A 14,548-nucleotide genomic window follows, 5' to 3' on the forward strand; every position below is an offset into this window, starting at 1 on the left:
ATCTATTGATCTATCGATCATAGATAGATATCCCAATTCTACGTCAATGTCATATATTTCCTTATATATTTTGATCATTTATACACACTGCTTTTTAAAAAAATATAGACAATGTAGAATCTAATGATAGCATTTATGACTCTAAATCCTCTTGGAACAGGACAAGTTATTGTAGAACAAATATGTTCATGATCGAGTACATATGTGTGATTTAGAGGAAACTGTGTAAATCTGAAATTTGTGAATTAATGTAGTGTTTTCATATGTGTTACTTACACCATAAAATTGCATAACTTTTACAATAGTCTGACGTAAAATTCTGTATGCCACCGTAGAATGAGAGCATGTGCTTTTGGTTGTATATGCTATGCTGCCCATGTGTTTGTTCATGCAATTTAGCAGATGTTTTTATCTACAATAACGTACAGTCCATATTTAGTAAGTAAAATTACAGTGAAGAGACAATTCTCTATGTACTATGGGGGCAGTTTCAAAAGACAATCACACTGAATCATATTATACAGCTATAAAATACAACCTAATAATGTGTTTTTCCCCTGACGTAGCTGTTTGGTTGTGCTGCAGCAGCTCAGTTGAAAACCAGCAGAGACACTAAGGGGCAGTTCCCTATCTGTCACTCACTCGATGTTGGTGTCGATGTAGTGACACTAGGGGTCACTCTTGGGAGCCCGAGACACCTCTGGTCTTTGATAAAAGGCTGATGAAAATTGGGGAGTGGTATTTGCATGCCACGCCCCCGGACATACGGGTATAAAAGGAGCTGGTATGCAACCATTCATTCAGATTTTCTCTTCGGAGCCGAATGGTCATGCTCATTGAGGTGAATATTACTGTTCATTCACCTTTGCTGGATCTGACAGCGCATTTCAGCGGCTTTTCCCTCCTCTGCACTGGTGCACTGCAGAGAACGCCCCTGGGTGCTTCGGCTGAAAAACTAGAGAGTATATTTTCAGAAAGAGCATTTTTCCCCTCTAAAAGAGTATATATTTCTTTAAAAGAGCGCACACACGGAACATCTTTTTAAAGATGCTTTTCCGATTGTGTGTTATTCCTGGTTGCGCTCGTTATCTCTTGCCTTCTAACGGTCACGATCACTGTCTTTCGTGTCTGGGCACTGCTCACGCGGAGACAGCGTTCGCGGATGGTCATGTTCTCATTGCAAGAATATGTCGCGGCTCGCCATCGTAAGAAAGCAAGCCACCCCAGAGGCTCCCGCCTCGGTCCTTTTATCCACGGGTATGAGGCCAGCGTGGCTAGCACTGGGGGCGATTTGGGGACCCCAATGGGACCGCCTCCGCCGGATATCCCCCCGCGGACCTCCCATTCCCCAGCATGCTCGTCTGCCCCGATCAGGCTTCCGGGTGAGTCCGCCGGCTCGTCTCACAGCGAGGTCGACCTCTTATTCGGAGTCCGCGAAAGTGATGAGCTCTCGAGCGCAGCATCGGAGAGCGGGCTAGTCCAGTCGGAAGCCTCAGCTGGGCTCCTCCCTTCGGGGTCGATTGCCCAGTCACAGGCTGACGCGGAGATGACAACATGCCTTCCCGGGCAGCCGCGAGCGTCGGTTAGAGTGGATCTCACTGCTCTTCCCTGAACCCTTGCGGCTCAGCGATTGGTTCCTGGGCCCACGGCGCCACTCAAAGCCACGCCCTGCCCCCGTTCCTTTCTTCCCGGAAGTGCATGAAGAGCTGACAAGGTCGCGGGAGGCACTTTTTACTGCCCGGTCCTGATCTTTTCAGCTTCCCCGCCCTCACTACCCTCGATGGTGGGGTGGCCAAGGGCTATTCGGCAATCCCCCGGTGGATAAAGGCGCTCACGGTGCACCTATGCCCGCAGAGCATCGCCACCTGGCGCGGGTGCCCAAAGCCCCTGTCCAAGGCCTGTAGGTTTACGTCGTCTCTGACGGCCAAGTCCTATGGTGCCGCTGGACAAGCCGCCTCCGCCCTGCACACCATGGCTCTCCTGCAAGTCCGCCAAGGCGCTAAAGGAACTGCATGAGGGTAGTTCCGCCCCGGGATTGATGCAGGAACTGCACTCGGCGACCGACCTCACTCTACGAGCGACGGAGGTCATGGCGCGGTCTCTCGGGCGGACGATGGCCACACTAGTGGTCCAGGAGCGCCACCTTTGGCTCAACCTGGTCGGGATGGGTGAGGCCGACAAGACACAATTCCTTGCTGTCCCCATTTCCCAGGCGGGCCTATTCGGCGACACCGTCGAGGACTTTGCCCAGCAGTTTTCGATGGTAGAGCAGTAGATGGATGCTAGCCGGCATATCCTGCCCCGGCGCGGCTCAAGATCCCGTACCCCGTCTACTCATCGCCAAGGGTGTCCCCCTGCGGTGACTGCACCGGCTCCACTGCAGCCCGCCCCTTCAGCCCGGCCCCGGCGTGGAGCCCACCGCAGGAAGCAGACGCCACCCGTCTCGCGGTCGCCCAGAACCCATGAAATTCTTCAAAGCGCCCTTGAGATGGGTGACCCAGGGACAACGAAACCCGCTGCTCTGGAGCTGGTAAGCAGATCTCCATCTTTTTGTTACCTTTTGCATTTAATTGCACTGCATGCCCAAGTGGCTGCAGTACTCGAGCTCAGCAAGAGCGGTTTCCTTGTTCCCTGGGTCACGTATTCGGTGTGTATGGCCGTCATCACGACCACCGTCTACCACTCTATTTGGCAGGTTTGGCGCTCCAGCAGCGGTCTCCCGCCCAGCTGTGGCACAAATCCGCCCCCGATGTGACAGTCTCCATGGGTCATGAGGACAGGCCTCTTCCTCCCCGTCCCAGGCTGTTCCGGGGGTGGTCACAAGGAGCCAGGTAAGTGCTTCGATGTCCTTAGACTCAGCATGGCCACGACGTGGTGTGGCACCTCGAGCCCTGCCGCGAGGCCCCACCTGCTGGTACGTCCGATGACGTTGTCCCTTTGGTCCCCCTTGCACAGAACTTGGACGCATGGCTTGCACTTTCCAATCTGTCGCGAGGGCTGGTCCAGGCCGTCCGACTCGGCTGTGCGATTCACTTCGCCGGGCATCCGCCCAGGTTCAGCGGTGTCCACTTCACCTTGGTGAAAGACGAAAATGCTGCCACCTTGCGCGGAGATCACTACCCTCATCCGGAAGGGCGCGATAGAACCTGTCCCTCCAGCTGAGATGAAGAAGGGGTTTTTCTGCCCCTACTTTAACGTACCAAAAAAAAGGCAGTGGGTTGAGGCCAATCTTGGACCTGTGAGTTCTGAACTAGGCTTTAAACAGACTCCCGTTCAAGATGCTGACGCAAAAACGCATTCTGGCAAGTGTCCGGCATCAGGATTGGTTCGCGGCGGCAGACCTGAAGGATGCGTACTTCCATGCCTCGATCCTTCCTCGACACAGACCCTTCCTGCGGTTCGCGTTCGAGGGTCAGGCGTATCAGTACAAAGTCCTCCCTTTCGGCCTGTCCCTGTCTCCTCGGGTCTTTACGAAGGTCGCAGAGGCTGCCATTGCCTCTCGAGATGTGTTGTGTGCACACAGGGACCTGGTGCTCTCACACCTCAGCCGACTAGGGCTTTGGGTCAACTGGGAAAAGAGCAAGCTCCTCCCCGGTTCAGATCATCTCTTTTCTCGGTTTGGAGTTGGACTCCGTCTCCTTGACGGCGCACCTTACGAACGAGCGCGCCCAGTCGGTGCTGGCCTGTTTGAAGGCGTTCAAACAGGGAACAGCGTTTCAACTGAAACTTTTTCAGAGGCTCCTGGGACATATGGCATCCTCTGCGGTGGCCACCCCGCTCGGGTTGATGCATATGAGGCCGCTTCAGCACTATCTCCAGACTCGAGTCCCGAGACGGCCATGGTGCCATGGGACACACCGCGTGGCCATTACGTTGGTCTGTCACCATCTTTTCAGCCCTTGGACTGACCTCTCGTTCCTACAGGCAGGTGTTCCTCTAGAACTGGTCCTCAGGCGCGTCGTGGTCACGACAGACGCCTCCAAAACGGGCTGGGGCGCTGTTTGCAATGGGCATGCAGTCGCCAGCCTCTGGACGGGTCCGCGACTGCATTGGCATGTCAACTGCCTCGAGTTGTTGGCAATTCTGCTCGCCCTGCGGAGGTTTCGGCCGTTGATCCAGGGCAAGCACGTGCTAGTTCAGACAGACAACACGACAACGGTAGCATATGTCAACCACCAAGGTGGTTTGCGCTCTCGTTGTATGTCACAACTCGCCTGCCATCTCCTCCTCTGGAGTCAGCAGCACTTCAAGTCGCCGCAAGCCACTCACATCCCGGGCAACCTCAACACTACAGCGGACGCGCTTTCACAACAGGTTACCCTCAGGGGAGAGTGGAGACTCCACCTTCAGGTGGTCCAGCTGATTTGGAGTCGATTCGACAGGCACAGGTGCACCTGTTCGCCTCCCAAGAATCCTCCCCACTGCCCGCTCTGGTACGCCCTGACCGAGGCCCCCCTCGGCATAGACGCGCTGGCACACAGCTGGCCCCCTGGCATTCTCAAATATGCATTTCCCCCATTGAGCCTGCTTGCACAGACCCTGTGCATGGTCAGGGAGGACGAGGAGCAGGTCATCTTGGTAGCACCCTACTGGCCCACCCAGACGTGGTGCTCGGACCTCACGCTCCTTGCGACAGCTCCCCCCTGGCGAATTCCCCTGAGGAAGGACCTTTCTCAGGGAAGGGGCACCATCTGGCACCCGCGTCCAGACCTCTGGAATCTCCATGTCTGGCCCCTGGATGGGATGCGGAAGACCTAAGCTGTCTCCCACCTGCAGTGGTAGACATGATCACTCAGGCTAGGGCTCCCTCTACGAGGCGCCTGTATGCCTTTAAGTGGCGTCTGTTCGCTAAGTGGTGTTCTTCCCGTCGGGAAGACCCCCAGAGATGCGCAGTCGGATCAGTGCTTTCCTTCCTGCAAGAGAGGTTGGAAGGGAGGCTGTTCCCTTCCACCTTGAAGGTGTACGTTGCTGCCATAGCAGCACACCACGACACAGTCGACGGTAAGTCCTTAGGGAAGCACGACCTGATCATCATGTTCCTAAGAGGCGCCAGGAGGCTGAATCCCTCCAGACCACACCTCGTTCCCTCATCGGACCTCTGTATTTCTTCAGGGTCTACAGAGAGCCCCCTTTGAGCCTTTGCAGTCAGCTGAGCTTAAGGCACTCTCCTTGAAGACTGCCCTCCTGACTGCGCTCACTTCCATCAAGAGGGTAGGTGACCTGCAAGCGTTCTCTGTCAGCGAAACGTGCCTGGAGTTCGACCCAGGTTACTCTCACGTGATCCTGAGACCCTGACCGGGCTATGTGCTCAAGGTTCCCACCACCCCTTTAGGGACTAGGTGGTGAACCTGCAAGCGCTGCCCCAGGAGGAGGCAGACCCAGCCCTGTCGTCGCTGTGTCCGGTGCACGCTTATGCATCTATTTGGATCGCACGCAGAGCTTTAGAATCTCTGAGCAGCTCTTTGTCTGCTTTGGTGCACAGCGGAAAGGAAGCGCTGTCTCCAAGCAGAGGATCGCCCACTGGCTCATTGACGCCATAACTATGGCATATGTCGCCTAGGACATGCCGCCCCCGGTAGGGCTACCAGCCCATTCTACCAGTGGTGTAATGGCTCCCTGGGCCCTGGCCAGGGGTGCCTCTCTAACAGACATTTGCAGAGCAGCGGGCTGGGCAACACCTGACACCTGTGCAAGGTTCTACAACCTCCGGGTGGAACCAGTTTCGTCCCAGGTAGTGGCACGCAACACAAGCGGATAAGCCCGGGATAGCTGGCCAGGTGTATCGCTTGCACATAGCGCCTTCCACCTCCCTTTGAGCTGAATACGTGTGCCATTAATTCCCAGTAGTGTTCACAAACTTTGTTCCCTGGTTGACTTCCTCCGAGCCATGTGGCAGTCGAGTTTTTGGAGAGACTCGCTGCTGGCCCAGTACATGCACTAACTAAGAGCCCTGTTCTGGGGTAGGTGCTCCGCATGTGGCGGTTCCCTGTAAGGCTAACCCCATGCGATCTATATCTTCCGATAGTTCATTTCTCTGCTGGCAAACTGCATCTTCCTTGGGCAGAGCCCCTCTGCCCCAGTCTCCATGTTTGTAGTAACTCCTCCCCCATTGGGCAGGATCTACCTTGAAGGCTCTCCACATGGTTGGAAAGACCATGTGATGTATTCTTCCACTTAAATATCCCCCCCTCTCTTTGGGTGAGGTGTGGTCTCCGTGGTGTCTTCCCCTTCGGAGGGACACCCCCCGACTAGACCTGGCGGCCCAGTTGGATAATAAAAAGAGAAGGGGGAAAAGAGGCCACGACTGGGTTAAGCCTGTCTCTATCTTTGGGTAGTCAACTTGTCCCAAAAAAGGGCCGTTCGACACTCATAACTGTGTCGGGGGAGGTTACGTGTCGACCTGGTGTGCTGGCTATGAGGCACACAGCAAGTCTGCCCACCACACACCGCCAGTTCACGTGACACAGTTCAGCCTTGTGGCGTTTTGTATAGGGACCCCTAGTGTCACTACATCGACACCAACGTCAAGTGAGTGACAGATAGGGAACGTCATGGTTACTGGTGTAACCTCCGTTCCCTGATGGAGGGAACGAGATGTTGTGTCCCTCCTGCCACAACGCTGAACTACCCGCTGAAATGGCCGGACCTTATATCGGCTCCTCAGCATAAAACCTGAATGAGTGGTTGCATACCAGCTCCTTTTATACCCATATGTCCGGGGGAGTGGCATGCAAATACCACTCGCCAGTTTTCACTGGCCTTTTATCAAAGACCAGAGGTGTCTCGGGCTCCCAAGAGTGACCCCTAGTGTCACTACATCGACACCAATGTCTCGTTCCCTCCATCAGGGAACGGAGGTTACACCACCAGTAACCATGATGTTTCTTTCTGTTAACATGGCCTTCTCTATAGGTGTCATGTCTGCCATGTACCTCTGCAGGGGAGTATCAGGTAAAAAATAGTTATGTACTAATTTGAGGTAGTTAAAAGGATAGTTCACCCAAAAATTAAAAATCTGTCATTATTTACTCACCCTCATGTTTTTCCAAACATGTAAGATGTTTTCACCTCTGTGGAACACAAAAATAGATGGTAGGCATAATGAAAGTGTATGGTCACTGAAGCTAACAAGAAAGCAAGTCATACAGGTTTGGAACAACACCATGGTTAAAAGAAGATGACAGAATTTTCATTTTTGGTTGAACTACAGTATTCCTTTAAGGACAAATCCTCTGTAATCTTACTCTTTTCAGGATTCTCATACACTGATTTTCTCCTATATTATCACTGATACACTGTTAGGAGCTCATCTAAACCCGGCTGTGTCTGGGTTTCTGTGTGTTGGGTGCTCTACCCTGGAAAAAGCTGCTACCCTACTCTCTGGCTAAATTTTTGGGAGGTTACCTCGCCTCTGGGATTGTCTATCTCATCTACCGTGGTAAGAATAGGGACTGAAAGAGATACACATGGTTAGGAGGGTTACTTTTGAAATGTATTTCACTACAGATTACAGAATACATGCTGTAAAATGAATTTTCCGTTAGTATTCCGTTAGATTACTCAAGGTCAATAACGTATTTTAAATACTTTGGATTACTAATCACTGGTAGATTTTTTTTCACTTGTTTTGACTATAAAAACTCTGCTAGTACAGTAAGACAAAATACACATGTTAAAAATACATTCTCTGACAAACCAAAATATCTTCTGCAGTGTTGTTTCTAAAACAAGATAAATCAAATTAATCTTGTTTTAAGGATTTTTTGATATTTTTTACAGGAAAACAATACAAAAATTATCAAGAATATGATTTTTGCCCTAATATCAAAGGGCTTACTAGAAAAAAAGAAATTATGATCCAACGTGAATTTTCTTTTGATAAAAAAAATATGATCGTGTCTGGTAACGTGCATGTAAAATGGCTAGAAAAAGCATTTTAGCTTAGCGTAAAGCTGACAATTTACATAAGGTTTATTTCAATTTTTTGTGCTCCAAACTTACTTCAAATTTACTTCTCTGTCTGCTCGTATGAATGTAACACATCATAAGAAAATGTTTCACCGCTGTTCAAATGCACTTTGGATCGCATCATTTATATGTATAAATGTTTTCCATCTGAAAGGACTAAATATTAAATGAAACAAATGACAATAAAATGCAAAGTAATCTCTTCAGTAATCAAATTTTTTTTGAATGTAACTGTATTATATTACCAATGATTTAAATTGTAACTGTAGTGGAATACAGTTACTTATATTTTGTGTTTTAAATACATAATCCCATTACATGTATTCCATTACTCCCCAACCCTGGAAATACTTAATATCCGCTGAAAGTATTTGAAACCATAAACAAACTAAATGACCTGTCTCAACAATCATTTCAAGCCTCTCTCTATGGTCTGCTCTCTAACTCTCTTCTCCACAAGATGCAATCATGGAGTTCAGTGGGGGAGTTCTCACTGTATTTGGTCCTAATGAAATGGCCAGTATCTTTGACACTTACCCTACTAATGTGGTTTCAGTGCAGACTAACTTCCTGGATCAGGTCAGAGAAAAGGCCACTGAATATAAGACGAGCTCTGCCAGTGCAAGCACAGTAAAAATACTATATAGTAAATCTGCATAATCTTTTCTAATCTAATTTTATTTACAATACTGTATTGCAATATATTACAGTATTAGGCAACATAATATTGCACAATATAATAAAAAGATGCAATGTGTATAGAGATTTTCAACCATCAAAGAATTTCCAACAGATTCGGACTGATATGCATGCTTAGTTGTTTGTTTTCTTGTCTCTTGTATGCCTGTGTTTATGTTTAGGTGGTTGGTACAGCCATGCTGATGCTGTGCATTCTACCTTTGAATGATAAGAGGAACGCTCCTGCTCCTGAGTCGTTGCTCCCTCCTATTGTAGCAACTGTTATCCTAGGCATTTCCATGTCAATGTCGGCTAACTGTGGAGCAGCTATAAACCCTGCCCATGAACTTGGTCCACTACTCTTCACATTTACTGCAGGCTGGGGGACTGAAGTCTTCAAGTAAGTTGTCAGATCTGCCAACTACATCTATTTCCTACAAATTAAGGGTTCTGTTATCTCTTGTCCTTACACCAGTTATCGCTCAACTTATCTGTCCCCAATTAAAACTAATCACGGGGTATTTCACTTTGCTTTGCTCCACTGTTCTTTCAAAATGACTTCAGCCACATTTCCCCATTGGCTTAACGGTTCATTAGTGGCATTTTATTTCTTTACGAGCTCTGGGCATTAATGTAACAAACTCTCACCTCCTATTTCTCACTGAAGTGTAGATGTATATGACCACTCTCTGGCATTTATAGGCCTTATACTTATTTAATCTGTACATTCTCTTAACAATGTAATCTTATATACCCCTCCTCTTCTGTGACACACACAGATGCTATGACTACTTCTTCTGGATTCCAGTAGTGGCTCCTATGGTAGGGGGTGTGCTGGGGACCATTGCGTATCTGGTTTTTATTCAGTGGCATCTGCCTGAGGCTGAGGCTGAATCTGAGGAGGATAAAGATCAGACAAATGTTGTGGAACACAATGACCAACAACATGTGGACAAAAATGAGGAGTTTAAAAATGTGGGGACAGTTGGGGCAGTGACTTTACTGTTAGCGCACATGCTGCGGCACATTGAGCAATGGTGCTTATGTGCAACGTGAGTTTGAATCTTGCTCACCGCATTTCTTGATCCCATTCCCCTTCTTCCCTCCATCATTTCCTTTCTGATCTATAAATGATGCAAAAGGCCAAAAATAAAAACTGGGGAAAATTTACTCAGGATGGACAAAAATGTTTCATCACACTGCTGCAGATTTGATATGTAACTTATTATTTAGATATTACATTTTAAACCCTTTCCCTAATAGAATATTAAATTGGGACTGCTTTCACTGCTTGATAATGGAGTGAATTAACAAATTTGTATATAGCATGTACAGTAGCCTATATTAGCTATTTTTAAATATACCTCCTTTTTATTTAATCTGACCTGGTGGTAGTCTGGTGGCAGTTAGATTTGTGGCTTAGTACAAAAATACAAGCCAAATATATTTTGCGCCCCAATATTCTAAGGGCTGACTGAGCAAACTGGACTATTTTTTAAAGCATTCACAATGTTTCATTACAGGCTATTGCAACTAGGCCTACTGTTTGTATTAAACAACTGTTTGTGTTATTTATATTATTAACTAATTAAATTACAGAAAACAACAGGTTTTCTGTCAGTGGCATTGATATTTATGCCATAGAATATTAATCAATGGATCATTTGTTTATAGGGCGAATTAAGGTAATCACCTTCGACTTTCACAATTTACTGTGATTGTCACCCTAACACTTCAGACCAACAAATGAGAGTTTATCTGTTGAAAAGCCCACTCAAATATGGTCATATTAATATAGAGTTGCTTGTAATGGAGTAAGAAATGTACACAACAGATCTTAGATGTCCTACATTACCCAATGTCTTATATTAGCCTAATACACCCTACACATACACTATATTGTTTAGTGTATGAGTGTAATTAATTTTTTTCTCTCTGTTAATAAATATACCAATAATCATACCCCACTTTGTTTTGCAAAAATTTTATATAACCACATTGTACTCTATAATCTATTTGCAGGTTGCTCTCTCACATGTAAGTGAAGCAATATCTTACATCAAAAGCCTATTACATCACAGGACTACAGGGGGATCAGTGTGTGTTCATTTGCTGAGGTTTCATGGTGCATATTAACAAATATGCAACAAAGAGTTTATAGAGTGCATCAGGTTGAAGCCCCTTTTGAACTGTTGGGAATAGGAACACTTGTTATATATCCTGAGAAAGCCAACATCTACTTTCCTGTGATTTATTTTTTATTTTTATTAGAATATCATCTGTTCAGGGAATTATTTCACCTTGCATTAAATGTATGATCTACTCAAATGTAGTGGCAATAAAAAAAATAAAAAAAACTGCAACCATATGACAGAAGGAATTACCCAATGATTGCAAATACAGAATTAAGTCTTATCTTCTGTTATATGAAGGTTTTGGTGATAAAAGTACTGATCAATATAAGGCTGTTTAGCAGTTAATTTATTTGGTCTCACCAGACACACTCCAACAGCATCTGTTCTTTCAAAACTAGCTATAGTAAGTCTGGGCAAACCAGTGAGGCATGAACTCAGATCAGATGCAAGAGATTTACATTTTGCTGAAGTGAAAGCTATCTCATTCACAGCAGCGATATATGTCTGTGTAAGCTTTGTGAGCTCAAGTTAACCCAGGTGTGTCCATCGAAAGTGCACTGGCCTGAAACCTGTGACTCACAGAATTTGTTTTAGATACTTTTGACCCACACAACACAACAACCAACTATGTATTCAGTCTTCACTCTCAATCATCATACTGTATACATAATGACTTCTTATAATTATAAATGCTTTTGTTTTGTTTTTTTCTGAGGTCCTTACTACATTTAAACATGTCCCTATCAACTTCCCGACCATAATCGAAAACGTCCCGACCATAATTTGGGAAATTTTGCCACTTAGAAAATACTTTAACTTAATAATATATTTTTATTTTCATTTTAATGATTGTAAAAAATTATCTGTAAATTATTGTCCGACGTCTTCTAAAGCGGCATATAAAAGGCGTTGTCACGTGACACCTGTTACTTTTCTCAGCGATGTTCAGGCTGCACCAATCACAGACGTTTGTTTTTACTGTATAAGGGCTTTTTTTTTAATCATTCTCTGAAGATTACACAGGCGGATTTCCATTTGTATTTTAGGTCCAGTCCTTTAAACTAATAGTTTTAAAGCAATAGTTCACCCAAAAATGAAAATTCTCTCATAATTTACTCACCCTCATGCCATCCCAGATGTGTATGACTTTCTTTCTTCTTCAGAACACAAATGAAAATTTTTAGAAGAATATCTCAGCTCTGTAGGTCCATACAATGCAAGCGAATGGTGATCAGACCTTTGTAGCTCCAAAAATCACATAAAAGAAACAGAAGTAATCGATAAGGCTCCAGTGGTTAAATCCATGTCTTCAGAAGCAATATAATACGTGTGGGTGAGAAACAGTTTTGTATGCGGCCCAATGGAAGATTCTGCTTTTACGCGCCATCTTGGGGAAGACACCTTTGAATTTGAGCGACTGTGCCAGGTAAGGGGGTGGTTTAGAGGAGCAGGATTTTAAAATGCTAGTATAACTGCACAGACAACTAATGGGCATCCCAAATTAATAATTTAGTATTGGTCAGTGGGGTTGCACGATATATAACAGTTTATAAAGATACAGGTAGCAGAAAATCTTAGGCACACGCACTGGGCACTCGTCTAGTATGTGTGTGTTTCTTTGACAACATAGGCATGTGTGAGAAAGTCGAGCAAGCTGCTCGTCAAAATAAGTCAGTCTATGTCAGCGCAAGGATGTTTGCATTTTAAACTAATATTTCATATTGTTTTGCACACAACGTATTAGATACATTTAGCCAATACATGTTTTATTTTGCACATTGGAGAAGAACATCGGATTAGATAGGAAAAGCATGTTTTGTCTATAAAATACAGGAAATAAAATTACATCTTTGTGATCAAAATAGTGCTATTAAAAAACAGGATAGTATTTAATATGGTGGGGCAGAGGAATATAAAATGAGACTTGTTATATGAGGAAATATTGTGCATATAGGCACTGTACTATCTCGCATTATTAATATCAACATTTTGAATAATGTCCTCCTTGCAATATGTCTCTACCAACTTCCAAACCAAACCTGAGGGTGAGTAAATGTTGAGGATTTTCATTTTTGGGTGAACTATCCCTTTAAGTATCCCGACCTTGAATGAATAATCGATTACTATGACCAGCAGAGGGCGCACACGACAAACCAAAACAATGAGCACATGGTGATAGTAGGTTACCGTCTCAATGCTTCATTGTAAAGAATTACACCAATCTTCTCATACAAATAACCTATTTGCTGAATATAATTAAATAACGAAATCATCATTCTTTCAAGCCACACTAAGTAACAAAATGTGCAGTCGTCAGCAATGTTGAACAACTCTTTTTGAGCATTCAATAGTGCCGAGAGCATGCTGTTTGAGTTCAGTTGATTTCGCCTTACAGTAAATGTAAAAGCAGATGCAGATGGAAACACCGCCCCTTCACTACCGCCTCCCTCATCATACTATGAGCGGCTGCTGGCCTAACAAGTCCGATACACTTTCCCCTATCAAGGCTGTTTTGATCGTGAAGGAACGCATGCATCAGACATACATGTTGCCTTAAACCCGATGGGATACCCGAAGGGAAAGAAGATGTCCTTATAGATAACAGAGAAATGTCGGAAGTTCTCATTGCATACAGGAGGAGCTGAAAAAGGTAACCGTGGTCCCTGTTTATCCGCTCACGTCAATAAGCTTGATCATCATCAGTTTATTAACGTCGCTGTGATCTTTGTAATGAAATGTCTCTATGTCACGTCACGTTAGATGTTTTCTTATCTTTTAAAGACTGTCAAAGCATATAATGTAGCGTCTCACCACTGACAGTGGTGTCCCTATCAGTGTAACATCCTGCTTCATCTCAAAATTCAAATAAAGTTGACTAATGTGTGAATGTTGCCGACTAAATTTATTTGACAGGTTATCGTCAGATTCTCTAGAGTCTTGCAGATGATTATTGTATTTTTTTTTTTTTTTTTTCATTCCAGATTCACACATTCAGTGGCCACACTCATAAAACTCAAAAGATGATCACTAATAAATAACATAGGGTGGCCTTTCTTCTCGAAGAGCCACTCTTTGAACATTCAGACAGGTTTGCCTTGTGTAACAGACTGTGTGTGCATTATACGTACATTAGCATATGTGAGAGAATGTGTTTGTGTGCGTACACACTGCTATAGATGCTAATTAGAGATGCTGAGTCAAATGACCTGTTTTACACTCCTGCTATCTGTTGTCAGAGTGAACATGTTCATTTCTCTGTCTGTGTTCATATTCAAAATGGCTTTCAGATCGGAGTTATTTAGCATCAACACAGTCTGTTTACTGAGTCTGTCTTTGAGTATCTTTGTATGTATTACTGTGTGTGTGTGTGTGTGTGAGAGAGAGAGAGAGAGTGAGAGACTGTCTGTCTGTCTGTCTGTCTGTATTGTGGGTCACTGGTTTTGACCTGCTGGTGTGGACCCTCCAGTCAAATGCATGGTAAATCAGACTCTAATCATGGCTGACACACATGTGTGTCCAGATAGAAATATTGCATCTCATCTGAGGTACCCTTCCGTATTCAGCTAATATACTGTGCTCTTTTTGCATCTTTGATTTCTCTCATCTTTGGGTTTTTATATTTTTTGTCTGTATTTTTATCTGTATGTGTGTTTGTATACAGTTGTGCTCAAAAGTTTGCATACCCTTGGAGAATTGGTAATATATGTACCATTTTTAAAGAAAACATGAGCGAGCAGGCAAAACACATTTCTTTTGGGATTCATATT

At 45.2% G+C, this 14,548-nt stretch overlaps 1 protein-coding gene across 3 annotated transcripts; it reads left to right on the top strand.

Moving 5' to 3' along the window:
* Window positions 1-2,536: 2,536 nt before the first annotated feature.
* LOC127452906 (aquaporin-10-like) lies at window positions 2,537-10,977 on the top strand. 3 transcript variants are annotated; one of them, XR_007899324.1, is made up of 4 exons: window positions 2,537-6,554; window positions 6,858-6,951; window positions 7,303-7,438; window positions 8,829-8,964. XR_007899324.1 is itself a non-coding variant. In XM_051718785.1 (3 exons), exons 2-3 carry the CDS (start codon window positions 8,844-8,846, stop codon window positions 9,700-9,702), a joined length of 480 nt encoding a protein of 159 aa, XP_051574745.1. In that variant the 5' UTR covers window positions 6,978-7,438; window positions 8,829-8,843; the 3' UTR covers window positions 9,703-10,977. The 3 variants fall into 3 exon arrangements, 1 of the variants encoding a protein (XP_051574745.1); XR_007899325.1 differs by having other exon boundaries at window positions 7,303-8,614; window positions 8,829-8,939; XM_051718785.1 differs by lacking the exons at window positions 2,537-6,554; window positions 6,858-6,951 and adding an exon at window positions 9,426-10,977 and having other exon boundaries at window positions 6,978-7,438; window positions 8,829-9,046.
* Window positions 10,978-14,548: the final 3,571 nt, after the last annotated feature.

The sequence above is a fragment of the Myxocyprinus asiaticus genome, chromosome 15 (assembly GCF_019703515.2).
Source record: "Myxocyprinus asiaticus isolate MX2 ecotype Aquarium Trade chromosome 15, UBuf_Myxa_2, whole genome shotgun sequence".
Classification (NCBI taxonomy): Eukaryota; Metazoa; Chordata; class Actinopteri; order Cypriniformes; family Catostomidae; genus Myxocyprinus; species Myxocyprinus asiaticus.